At 41.1% G+C, this 13492-nt stretch overlaps 1 protein-coding gene across 1 annotated transcript in view; it reads right to left on the bottom strand.

Moving 5' to 3' along the window:
* Positions 1 to 13492, bottom strand: part of SORCS3 (sortilin related VPS10 domain containing receptor 3) — a 602186-nt gene that overhangs the window by 142382 nt on the left and 446312 nt on the right. The window contains exon 7 of the mRNA XM_068549046.1: positions 1189 to 1307. Within this exon, the coding sequence (XP_068405147.1) occupies positions 1189 to 1307 (119 nt within the window). The remainder of the gene's footprint in view (positions 1 to 1188; positions 1308 to 13492) is intronic.

Genomic DNA, 13492 nt, shown 5'->3' with positions numbered 1-13492 from the left:
ACACACACATACACACACGGACACACACACATACACTCACAGACACACACACATATACACACACAGACACACATACACACACATACACACACGGACACACACACACATACACTCACAGACACACACACATATACACACACAGACACACATACACACACATACACACACGGACACACACACACATACACTCACAGACACACACACATGTACACACACAGACACACATACACACACGGACACACACACACATACACTCACAGACACACACACATATACACACACAGACACACATACACACACGGACACACACACACATACACTCACAGACACACACACATATACACACACAGACACACATACACACACATACACACACGGACACACACACACACACTCACAGACACACACACATATACACACACAGACACACATACACACACATACACACACGGACACACACACACATACACTCACAGACACACACACACAGACACACACAGTCCATCACTCGATGGAGCATCTTCTTTTGTTTTCCCTCATTTTTGATCTATTTTGCACCTCCTTTCAGTGAAACTCAAAATCTAAAACGAGGCTTCCACTGCCTGCCTAAAAATGTTCGTCCCATCCAGTTTTCTCTAGGAGTCACAGAGTTCTTGGAGTGAAGGATTTGGGGCTTGGACATTTGAGGGGGTGGTCAGCACTGGAAAGGGAGGGGAAGATTTAGTGAGACCTCGATTTTCACGGAAAGAAGGTCCTAGAGATGCTTAATTTCTTGGAGATTCTCACTCCCACATTAGATAAGTCACTTTGGACAGAAATAGAATGTGGCTTTGATAAATTACTTATCTCTAATTACTCATCTCTAATGAGATTTGATTCTAAGTAATCTCAAACTCCAGCCCAAGTCCTGGTCATTTCAAGGCCCCTTTGGTATAATAAAAGGACAATTCAACTGAAGGATTCAGTGGGCCACTAAAGTTCCCTGTAAACAATAAGGACCCATAACACCTTCATCTTTCACCAGAAGTCTGGGATCTCCCCAGCGGACCGTGTACCGCAAGCACAGGAGGGACAGCACCTCAGCTCCGCGTCTTCACAGCCTCTGGAGAGCCGTCCTCATCTTCCCGGTCAGCAGTTGACCTCCCCCACGCATCCTCCCTCTACCGTTGACTGCACATCTGGACTCACCTGAATGAAGATATATTCATCCTGGACGACCAGGGAACTGATGTCGATGGAGCGGGCAAAAGGCCCACTCCGCGTAGTCTCAGCACATTCCTGGATCCTGCAGGTGAGGTAGTGAGCATCTGAAATGGGATGGCAGAGAGACACTTAGACACAAGGGGCAATGGTCACCAAACCTCTCAGCACACAAAGCCCTACTTCCTGGGGATCAGTGATGCAATGTAAAACAACCATGAGACTGCATTTTCTTGTCCAAAGAATCTGTAATAATTTTTTTAAAAAGAGGAATATCTAGTTCAGGAAAGGGAGTGGGGAAAGAGTTAATCTTATATCCTACCAGCCAAAGAGTAAACTGGTACAGACTTTTTATATTTTATTTTTTATTTTTTTTTAACATCTTTACTGGAGTATAATTGCTTTACAATGTTGTGTTAGTTTCTGCTATATAACAAAGTGAATCAGCTATATGTATACATATATCCCTATGTCCCCTCCCTCTTGAATCTCCCTCCCACCCTCCCTATCCCACTCCTCTAGGTGGTCACAAAGCACTGAGCTGATCTCCCTGTGCTATGCGGCTGCTTCCCACTAGCTATCTATTTTACATTCGGTAGTGTATATATGTCAATGCTACTCTCTTCGTCCCAGCTTACCCTTCCCCCTCCCCGTGTCCTCAAGTCCATTCTCTACGTCTGCATCTTTATTCCTGGTACAGATTTTTGAAGGAACAAATTTGAAATATCTATCAGAATTTTAAATGTACATATCTTTTTACCAGCAATTCTAATTCAAGGGGCGTTTTCTGGAGAAATACTCATATATTTTCACAAAGAGGCAAGGGCAAAAATGTTCATTGTGGCATTATTCATAGCAGTGAAAAACCAGAAACTGGCTAAATGTCCATGAATTAAAGAACATTTAAATAAACAAACGTACACATATAACAAAGCACCATGTTGTGAATAGAAGAATTAGGTAGATACATCTGCATCAGGTGCTGATTTCCCCAAGGTGCATTGTTCTGAGACCTTTTAAAAAATTATTTAGTATCATGTATGGCACGATCCAATTTATAAAAAAACAAAAAACAAAAACAAAGAACAATGTCTTTATAAATACAGGTTTGTGCCATAACTGCATAGGAAAAAAAGTTCTAAAAGACATCTATATAAATTAGCTATGAGTACTTTGGGGGAAAGGGATGGACTTAAGGAGAGTAGAAGCGGGGCCTTTGCTTTTTATATTATATACGTCTTTCTTGTGTTTACAATAAGAATGTACTTACTTATTATAAGTAAAACCTGTATAATTACTTGTAAAATTTTCTAAAGATCTCAGCAGCTGAACCTTCCTCAACTAACCCCGCAAAATTATGGCAGCAGCTGTAGCTGAATGAGAAATCCTCGAGCCTCAGCATTCTGATCATGACGACAGGGTCACCCGAGGAAGACAATCCATTCAGCTTTTTGTTCCCCAAGGAAAAACCACATGTGAATCTCTATAAAGAAACCTCTGTATACACTTGCTTTAAAAATGTGTATTGTTTATTTAATGGTATTTAAAAATAATAAATGGGTCAAAGTGAAAAATAGAGGTCATTTTAGGATTAAAAGCAAAGACGCCTTTGTTATCATCTAAAATGACATGCATTACTACATACATCTAATGCGCTTGCCCACTTAAATATGTGCACAGATGTGAGTACGTTTCGGAGGCTACACTGGAAGGGGTGGTAAGCGGCAGAGATAAATAAAGGCAAAAGTTTAAATAAAAATTTATAACAACTGAGTGTAAAACAAGGGTACTTTAAATTTTCCCTGATTATTGATCTTTAATTAATTGATTGATTGATCGATCCAGAAAGTATTTCTTGTGTGCATATAATGTATTGGGTATTATTTAAGTACCAGGAATATGGCAGTGCATGAGACAGAGATTTTCTATTGTGAAAGGCCCTGCTGTCTAGGAAGGGGTTCACTCATATAATTTTTAGCTAGCTATTACACACATTTATGAATAAACAAAACGCTAATTTAACAAAGAAACATGCTTTGGTAGGAAATGAATTCATTATGTGCTATAGCCCTACTTTTCAAATGTCTGTATCTGGGCAAAGCCAATTTGCTCTGGTGCCCTTCCTCCAGACACGTCAAACACTAATCTCATTCTCTCCATCAGCGGTCTCATCATCTGCCCAGTAGCTCAAGCCTCTTCACTTTTCTTTCCTCCACATGCCATGCAATCCAGCTGGTTCCCAGCCTTGAAAACTCTGCCTCTGAAGTGCTTCCAGCCTCTCTCTTCTCTCCACAACCCCTGCCACTTGCCTGGAAAAGGCCTTCCCATCTGTGTTGCCTGCTGCGTCCATTTCACAACTGGTGCTCAGGTGCAGGATGGAGTGCAAGCTGGGTGGCCCCGAGGCAAGGAGCCAGCGTCACCTCTCAAACCTAACCTCAGCTAATCCCTCTCGGCTTCAAAGTCACCCACAGTTCTGAGTGCCCGGGGACAAAGCCCAAATATTCTTCTGTAAAATAGAAGGCCTTTTACAACTAGCCTAATGAAGTCAAATGTCTCAGGGGCCAGGCAAATAATGTATAAGAGGAAACTGAGCTGGGGTAAGACGATGGATGGCAGCGGGCGCATGGTCTCAGCGTCAGGGGTCACTGAGGAACGGCTGGGACTGCAGGAAAATGGCCAACACTTACCTCTTCACGGGGAGCTGCCTCTCAGCATCAGTCATCACTGAGATGCAGGAATAAGAAGTTCTGAGTTTCTACATAAAGCTAAATGGCCCAGTTTTTTTAATGTGACATTTCTTAATGTGTAAAAAATGGACAGCTAATTTAAATTTAAAATATGGTGCAGGCCAAACAGTATTAGGCCAAACAAAACAAGCCTACAGTCCACCAAGAGCCATTCATTTCGTATCTCGACTCTGTAAGTTGGTCCCTACCTACCTCTCCAGGGAATAGACTGTGCCCTGTCCCCATGTTCCCTGACCTGTTGGCAAGACCACCTTGTTCCCCATTCTGTGAGTACCGCCTGCGGACCCCTCCCTTTTGTCTCTGTCCACAGAGAAAGCCGAGAATGGCCTGGCTTTCCACGTCTGGCTGAGAGGCCAAGGGAAGGCAAGGCTTTCCACATCTGGCTGAGAGGCCAAGGACACTAGAAGCGCTTTGGAGCACCAGGCATAGTCTTGGTCCCCCCCGCCAGCCTGAGTAATTTGCTCCTAGCATAAAGCACTAAAACCCAGTGAAACGCTGCAGTGAAGACATGTAAAGAAACCACAAGGGTTGACTTGACGACCTGCTTCTTTCTCGCCAGCGAGTGTCTTGGAAAGCCCCTTGTACTGGTAATCAAAGGTGTGCACAGGAGGATGTCTGCTTATCCCTCCCACGGGCTCATTTCTCTCCTGTCTATTTACTATTTACTCCCATACTTGGACACTTTGAAAAAAGAATCAAGCGTACTTGAGGCCACCCCACACAAAACCGAAACCTACCTAAACTGTGGCCCCTGGTAGGTGAGCTATTGGGCCACACTCATCCTCCTTCTTGGCTCCCCTGCTGCTTGCCACTGCCCAGCATGGAAAAAAAGGTCCAATTTAACAGGAAAGCAGCACTAAAATTGCGTTTGGGAAATCCACTTAAAATTCAGGGGCCTTGTAGTCTGTAGCCGGACTAATATATCAGAAGTCTCAATGCTTTTATTTTTCTAAACACAGAGATACCCACTGCCTGGTGAGAACCCCAAGTAGGGGCCTGGGGAGAGGAACATGTCAGGCAGGCCAGGCTACCAGGTGGAAGTGACCGAGGGTGTCACAGGGGACTGGGGATGTCAAAGGAGAGCAGGAATCACCACTTCGCTCAAGCCTCCAACTTGCAAAAGGTCTTAAATTTGGACTTTGGACATTATCTCCAAGTGAGGCTGAATACAGTCATAAGGATTCTATGATGAAACTGAAAGCACATATTTATCATATAACATGAAATCCCCAAATAGGCTTCTAAACAACTGTGGTCTTGTTTGTTTGTGTGTGTGTTTGTTTTAATAACACAAGATGCCCGATAAAAAGGAAGAAAAGCGGTCCAGACTTCTCAAGCATATTGTGGTGTGTGAGAGAAAGGCTTCTGAAGGTAGAAAGTGCGAAGTTCAGATCCTGAACTTGCTGCTTGCTGATTGCCCCGGGCTAAGCAGCAGTTCCGCTTTTCATCTGTGAGGTACAAACAAAGTAAGTGTTTGCCTCTCCGGACCGTCGTCAGGATTAAATAAGATTATGTATGAAAAAGGTCAGTACGTTGTTGAATACATTTTAAAGGATCAACAAATGCTAGTTCTTTTTAATCATAAAGAGAGAAGGAAGGAGATTTAACACTCAGCATCCTTCTTACGTACAATTAACAAGTAATGTTCTGTTTTACTGTGGAGAATCGAAGGATCATGACAGCACAGGTCCTGCTAGTGAAGCCATATTCTGGATTGACGTCACTGTTTACTGTCTCTAAATGCTATAGGTGTTCAGACAAGAAAAAGCACATCGGAGCTGGAATAATTAAGGAGGACTTGAAGGGGGAGACAGTGCTTGTGTTTAGCATGGATGGAGAAGTGTTCTGTGGGAGAAGGGGATTTCTAAAAAAGGGAGTGAAAACTGCATGTGGACGTTTAGGTAGGGAAAGCCCACTGAAGGCACTGTATAACTACACGATAACGGGTGGACATGGATTAATCTTTATTCTAGAACTGCTATTTCCCATCCTTTCCTTCAAAACATCCTCAAACGGAAAACTAGAAAGACCAAACTGAATGAAGATCTCATTAGGATACCCTTATGGGAAAACAAGAGAGGGATTCCCCAAATGGTTAAGAGTCACATCATCCTCATAATTAATGTATTTCTAAATATCAAATGTATTTCTAAGAGCTGGTGCGGTCACTTACAAAAACTAAAAGTCAAAAGCTTTGTTCCCTGTGAATAGAGAGACCTGCTCTATAACTCTATCAGTACCAGGCCCTATTTCAACTAGCTGTACTGCTAGCAAGACTTTAGGGAAGGTGGTACCATTGCACCACTGCGTCCGGCCTCATGCCTCCTCATCTTACAGATGGTGGACCAAGGGTCTCATATGGTGAGAAGGGGTGACCTTAGACTGACTGATTAATTTCTTTTGTATTGGGTCAAGGTGTATAGAGAAGCTGCATGCATCAGACACTCCCTGAGGTTCCAGAAAGCAGAGAACATAAAACGGGTTCTTGCCCTCAGAAGAATCCCAGGCCAGTGATAGAGACGGGATATTCGCAAGTGAACGTGCCTTGGGATCTGTGCTGGATCTGAGAACTGAGGAATGTGGAAAGAGCACAAAGCAGATAACCCAACATCCTTAGTCTTATCTTCCTAAGAGGCTGCTTTTCCACCAGCAGTTTTGTTAAGGCAAGCTTCTCATCCATCTATAGCAATGAGTTTCACCGTGAACTCCACCATTTCTCACTCTGTCAAACCATTCCAAAAGGATCACCTCCTTAGAAACCTGGATAAAGTCTTAGTCATCTTTCTTTCTCTCCTCGCACTGACTTTATAAAGCTTCAGTAAATGCAAGTTAAGCTGAACTGAATTACATTAAAAGCCGATACATTTGTGCTATATTCTGACCTGTGATTATGTTTTGCCTTTAAGATCATTAAATAATCAAACTATCCTAAACGTCATGCCTCTTGCCATCTCAGAGAAAAAAACTTTCCATGATTCGCTCAACTTCCATCCCTTTGGGTAATATTGTCAAAATTGAAAAAGTGAATTAAAATTGTGAACAAAAAGCAAATTCAGCTCTTCAGGTCTTTTCTTAGAGAAATACCCGGGAGCTATTTATTTTAGATAACAACATTAACTCTCAAATGCAAATAAGTGAAATCGAGCAGATTCCAAGAAACTCTGAAAAGTTATTTAGCTTCCAAAAGCCTCCTTTTCCTTGACTGGGGAGTGAGGCTAAACTATTTGTAGGCATAGGGCAAAACAAAGGATGTTGACGTTGTTCCAAATGCCTAACACAGCACCTGAGACAAGGTAGGTAATAAAAATCAGCAAAACAAGAAAAGGTAGCTACTATTCCTTCCTACTGTGCTTATGGGTTTAGAGTTTTTGTGAAACTTCTTTTTGCTCACAGGAGAATTCTAGTGTCTTTTCCTTCTAGGAAAGAAGGGGGATCTGGCAGAGTTATAGACATTTAGAAACCACAGCGATCCTGAATACCTTAGGATTCCTGATACTCCTCAGGGTTCTGGGATTTGAACCCAGGCGACTTGACACCAGAACCAGTGACCCTAATCCTTATGTATTTGAACCATGGAAGGAAAATCAGGCTGAGAATCAGACCAGAATCTACATTCTGGTTCAGTCCCTGTCACTGACTATCTATGTGACCTTGGGAAAATTGTTACACATTTTGGTGCTTTTTGGAGAGTGATACAATTTGAAAATTTCTAATCCATTCCAACCATTTTTTAAAATTCTGAGATCCTTTATCAAAAACAATCCTATATTCTCAATATATCAAGTAGATTTTAGTGTCTAAATGAACAGAAGGCTTGTAATCCTATTGGTTTAGCTCCCCCTTATCCTCTTCTTGGCCTCTGAGTTCTTAGAATACTGCTGGATCTCTGAGTTACACGGTTTATAACCATTGAACTAGTCAGTAACCCGAAGTTCTTTAAGAGCCATTATTCTATGTGTCTAGAACCTACAGTTTAGACTTCAGGGCTAATAGTTTTGCCTTGTGTGCCAAGCCCATTTGATTACTAATGACTTCCTGGAATGCTCTGTTAAGATGTATTGGGCTTTATCTTGGCTAAGTGAGAAAGTGCACTAATTGATGAAGAGGTGATAATAGTACCAGGACAAGGAATGATAGTATATGTGCTGTGGGTTTTGATTCTAGAAATTTCAAGTCTAGATGTCTAAAAACTTTCAGCTCATGTCAAGTTTCGCTTATTACAGTGTCCTACAAGGCCCCCATACAGCTTATGCTTGAACATTTCCAATAAAGAGGAATCAACTACTTAACAAAGCAGTCTGTATCATTTTGGGGTCCTCTTAATTGTTCCTCCTTTGTTCACTGAACTGAAACCTGCCTCACTGTAAATTTTACTCTACAATAAGACCTTTGTTATCCAATTGATGAAAAAAATTACAAAAATACCTCATATTTGTGTATTCAAACATGTGAAGCACTAGAAGATTCACAGAAAGTTTAAAAAAAAATTGTCCAGGGTCAAACAGGCTCTAATTGACAGAGTTAATTCTCCAACTTAACTCTTAGGGCACCAAGTTAATACTCTTTCTATTGACACTCAATTGTCTCTTGGATGGAGAAGGGGTGTGTGTGTGACTGAGTAACTGAGTGAAAGAGAGACAGAGAGAGAGAGAGAGGGAGGGAGAGAGAACATGAATATGAATATAAATATGAATATTCACAGGGGACATTGCGACATTCAGACAGAGATGATTTCCAGAAGAGAATGGGAGAAAAAGCCATCTGAATCCTGAATCTCATGGCAGAAACAGGTTTCACACTGTTATTAACCAAATTGGTTGGCTTTGCCCTGTTTAAACCATGCCAAGGCAAGAGATAATTCAATGGTTTTAGTTTAATCTGGAAGTCTGACTCCCAAAGAGGAGGACCAGGACTGGGGAAGAGTGGAGATGCTTACATCGAAACAAGAAAAGGGACCTGTTTATGTTGGGTTTGCTCCAGAGTGTGGGAGCCAGGTTTAGAGACAGGACTGTCAATGCCACACCACGTACTGAAGAGCCACATGCCATATGCTGCTGCACCTGCAGCCCCTCAGTCTAGGGCAGTCCTGTGCAATGGAGCTACCAATGACCTTTTAAATTTCCCAGCAGCCATACTTAAAAGGTAAACAGAAAAGTGTACATTTAACATATTTGATTTGACCCAAAATATTATGATCTCATCATGAAACTAATGTAAAAATTACGAATGGGCTATTTTCTATCATTTTATTCATAGTAAGTCTTTGAAATCTGGTGTGTATTCCACACATACGGCACACATCAATTTGGACATCACATTTCAAGTGCTCAGTAACCATGTGTAACTGAATGGCTACCATATTGGACAGTACAAGTCTAGCATAACTTTCTCACTCTTCTTTTCTACCATCCCCTTGGGAAAATCCAACTCATCTCCCAAGGCGAAACTTAACCATGGGCTCTTCAGTGCAGCCTTCAGTCGCTCCTCAGCGATTGGGCTACCCTGCCTTTTGGTTCGCACAGATAGCACTTTCTTCATGAGACAAAACAGAGTCCCCATGGCCTTCAGCACATTATATTGCTGTAATAATCTGTGTACTTATCTGCCTCTGCTACTCAATGCTGATTGTGTCCTATTTACCCACACACCCTCCACAGCTTCGTGCAGTGCAGTGCTGATCAAAGCGGGGTCTACTGGCCAGCAGCATCAGCTGGGAGCTTGTCAGAAATACGGAAGGTGTGTTTTAAAAAGCTCTCCAGATGGTTCATTTGTAGTTAATGTTGGAGAAGCTCAGATCTAGTGCAGTGGTTCTCAACCCCACATGTACTTCAAAATCATTAGGACAATTTTATACAGGGCAATGCCCATGACCTTCCCCTGGAGAATCTTCTTTCATTGATCTGTGGTGGGACCAGGTGAGTATGTATGTATGTATGTGTGTGTGTGTGTGTGTGTGTGGCAATTTTAATGCTAGGTTTTGAGAACCTCTTGCCTTCTACACATGGAAAGGGCTCTATCACAGTGGAGTGAATTATGAGTGGGTCAATAAATAAAGGTAACACAAATTTCTATATTTCTGCCATACTCTGGGAAGTACATAGAGCAACATTTAATTGTTTTTTCATAGGCATATCCTGTTTCCATCCCCTGAAGATCTTTACAAAGCTCATACTATTCCTGCTAATATTTAAGAAGTTCTCTCATCCATGATCTTAGACATTTGAAAGTTATCTTGATGTGGAGAGCACTTTATAACGAATTGTGACTTGTTGATTTTTAGAAGGGAAAGAAAGACACATTTGCTCTCTTTATACGTTCTTCTCACCTGCATTCCTGTGACAGCCCAGGTGCTACGGACCAGGGTAATTCCCGACTCCAATACCAAGGCTCCTTGTTCATGCTTACTGAGGGTATAACTGTCCCCGAGCTGTGACTCCAGCACCACATGAGGTAAGGGATCCACACAGCAGTGTTCCTGAATAGCACCTGGATCAAAATCACGCTGGGAGTGTGCTTAACAATATGGAGACTCCCAGGTCCTGTACCAGACCACCTAAACCAAAACCTCTGAGGTGGACCCCAGGAATCTGTAGTGGAACCAACTCACCAGAGGATGATCATGAATGCTACTGGTTGAGCAAAATGGCCATGAGAACTGTGGTGCAGGAAGATGCAGAGAAATGGAATTTTACTGCTCAAGACCCCTTTGATGATAATTTTCAAAATAGCAGTTAGCAAATCTATAACACAGGGTAAAGGGTCTGAAATGGGCTGATTAAGGAATAGACTCTTGAACATGCCAGAAAAAGTGGAATAATGAAGGAAAGTCTGAGGAAGGAAAAATAATTATCTAAGATCCATTATTTCTCCTGATTTAAGATTCTTAGAGAATTTTGTTATTGTTCTTTTAAACATATGAGTCACAAAACAAAAGGACTCAAAGGATCTAGGTATTACTTACTCCAAATATAGCAAATACTTGTGTTTACTTGTCATCTTTATATTTTCCTTGGTAAATGTTCTGTTCAAACTTTTTCCTATATATATATTTTTTAATGGGGTTGTTTCTTATTCCTATGCTTTAAAGGTTCTTTATGTGTTCTGGCTATAAGTCCTCTGTTAGTTATATGATCTGCAAATAGTTTCTCCCACTGTCTTTATTGTGTCTTCTGAAGAACAAAATTTTGATGAAGTCCAATTTATGGATTCTTTATTTTATCAATTTTGCTCTTGGTGTCAATTTAAAGTCACAAATATTTTCTCCTATAGTTTCTTCCAAAAGTTTTATAATTTTATATTTTACATTTAGAAATGTGATCCATTTTGAGTTACATTTTGTATAAGTTGTAAATCATAGGTTGAAGTTCATTTTCCCCATATGGCTGCCCAATTTTTTCCAACGCCATTCATTAAAAATAATCATCCTCTCTCCACTGAATGTTTTGTATCCAACAACCCTGCTCTACTTACATATTTGTTCTAGCAGCTTGTTTTGTAGATTCCTTGTGATAGTCTACATAGAGAATCACGTCAACGAGAATAATGACAGTTTTATTTTTTTCCTTTGTAATCTGTATGAATTGCATTTCATTTTTCTTCCTTTATTGCACTGACTAGGACTTCCAGCATCATGTTGAAAAGGCGTGTTAAGAGTAAACATCCCATATATACACTAATATGTGTAAAATGGACAACTAATAAGAACCTGCTGTATAAAAAAATAAATAAAATAAAATTCAAAAGTTCAAAAAAAAAAAAAAAAAAGAGTAAACATCCCTTCCTTTTTCCTGCCCTTAGCGGGAAAGCATTCAGTATCTCATCATTAAATATGATGTTAGTTGTGGGTCTTTTGTACTTGTTCTTTATCAGAAGTTCTCCTCTATTTGTAGTGTGTTGAGAGTTTTGTGTTCTAGTTTTTATTCTATCACTAGGCTATCTGTGTGAATTTGGGCAAATTCAAGTCCAAGCTACCACATCAGGGGAAAAAAAAAGGAAATAAAATATATGTTGTGCCCTTTTGTGATGATCAAAAAGATAGAGATGTATGTGTATGTGTGAGTGTGTGAGTGTAAGAAAGCATTCACTACATACCAAAGAAGAAAGGAGTCATACATTTCATTAGGGTATGTAAAATAAAACATCCCCGGTTAGTTCAGTCTTGTTATGTGCACTTTCTAAATAAAGGGGGGTTACAGCCAATTCACTAGGTTGAAAGAAGATACTTTGAAGTATTGAAAAACTCATTTTAACAAACCTAAAAAATGACACAGAATTAATATATACTATACTTTAACCTAAGTGTGGCATATGACATTTATCCCTGTTATATTTCTGTCTGCTTTTTTCAATTCTTGACAATAGGTCAGGAACTTTTCTATGTGTTTTGCATTTTTAATCTCATAAAATTTCACAGCAGTTCTGTACCACAGGCCTTATCCCAATGTGGACCAGAATTCTTGAACTTTCAGAAAGTAAGTTTGAGCTTTATGTAAGAAATTACCTTAAAAAAAAAAAAAAAGGAGCTGTCCAGCAGTAGAAAAGGATATGTCTTAAGCCTGAGCTCATGAAACCTGAGGACACACTATAAGAGATTCTGGGGGAAGGGATTCCTACACTAGGTAGGAGGTCAGACAGGCATATAAAGTGTCCTCCAACTCGAAAATATTACAACCACCAGAGATCACATATACAGCTTAAACATGTTGGGGATTCCCTGGTGGCGCAGTGGTTGAGAATCTGCCTGCTAATGCAGGGGACACGGGTTCGAGCCCTGGTCCGGGAAGATCCCACATGCCGCGGAGCAACTGGGCCCGTGAGCCACAACTACTGAGCCTGCGCACCTGGAGCCTGTGCTCTGCAACAAGAGAGGCCACGATAGTGAGAAGCCCGCGCACTGCGATGAAGAGTGGCCCCCGCTTGCCGCAACTAGAGAAAGTCCTCGCGCAGAAACGAAGACCCAACACAGCCAAAAATTAAAAAAAAAAAAAAAAGTTGACATGACAAGCAAAGCCAAGGCAGGGGTTGTCCTGAACACTTGTCTGTGGGTCATCTTCTGAGAGCTGCTGTCTGCTCCCCTCCTGCTTTTCTGCTACGCTCCTTCAAACCCCTCCATCCCACTCGTCCTCCAATTTCCCATTTTTTTTTTTTTCTCAGCACTAAGAGTAATTTCGAATTTAGGCTTCACCATGCTTACGATCAGTGAATTTGAATATGTGGCATTACCTCCCTAGATGTTATATAACTCTTCTGTTAAAAAAAAAAAAAAAAAGTAAAAATAGTGTGGGTCATCCCTCATCCCTGGCTGTATCAGAGAAAGAAAGAAAGAAAGAAAGAAAGAGAGAGAGAGAGAAAGAGAGAGAGAAAGAAAGAAAGGAAGGAAGGAAGGAAGGAAGGAAGGAAGGAAGGAAGGAAGGAAGGAAGGAAGGAAGGAAGGAAGAAAGAAAGAAGGAGGGAAGGGAGGAAGGAGGGAAGGGAGGAAGGAAGGAAGGAAGGAACTCAGCAGAGTGCCAGGCATATAGTAACAAGTGTCAATTGCCTTCTAACTC

The sequence above is a fragment of the Eschrichtius robustus genome, chromosome 7 (assembly GCF_028021215.1).
Source record: "Eschrichtius robustus isolate mEscRob2 chromosome 7, mEscRob2.pri, whole genome shotgun sequence".
NCBI classification, from domain to species: domain Eukaryota; kingdom Metazoa; phylum Chordata; class Mammalia; order Artiodactyla; family Eschrichtiidae; genus Eschrichtius; species Eschrichtius robustus.
The sequence above is the reverse complement of the archived record's forward strand: the minus strand, read 5'-3'. Positions and strand labels throughout refer to the sequence as shown.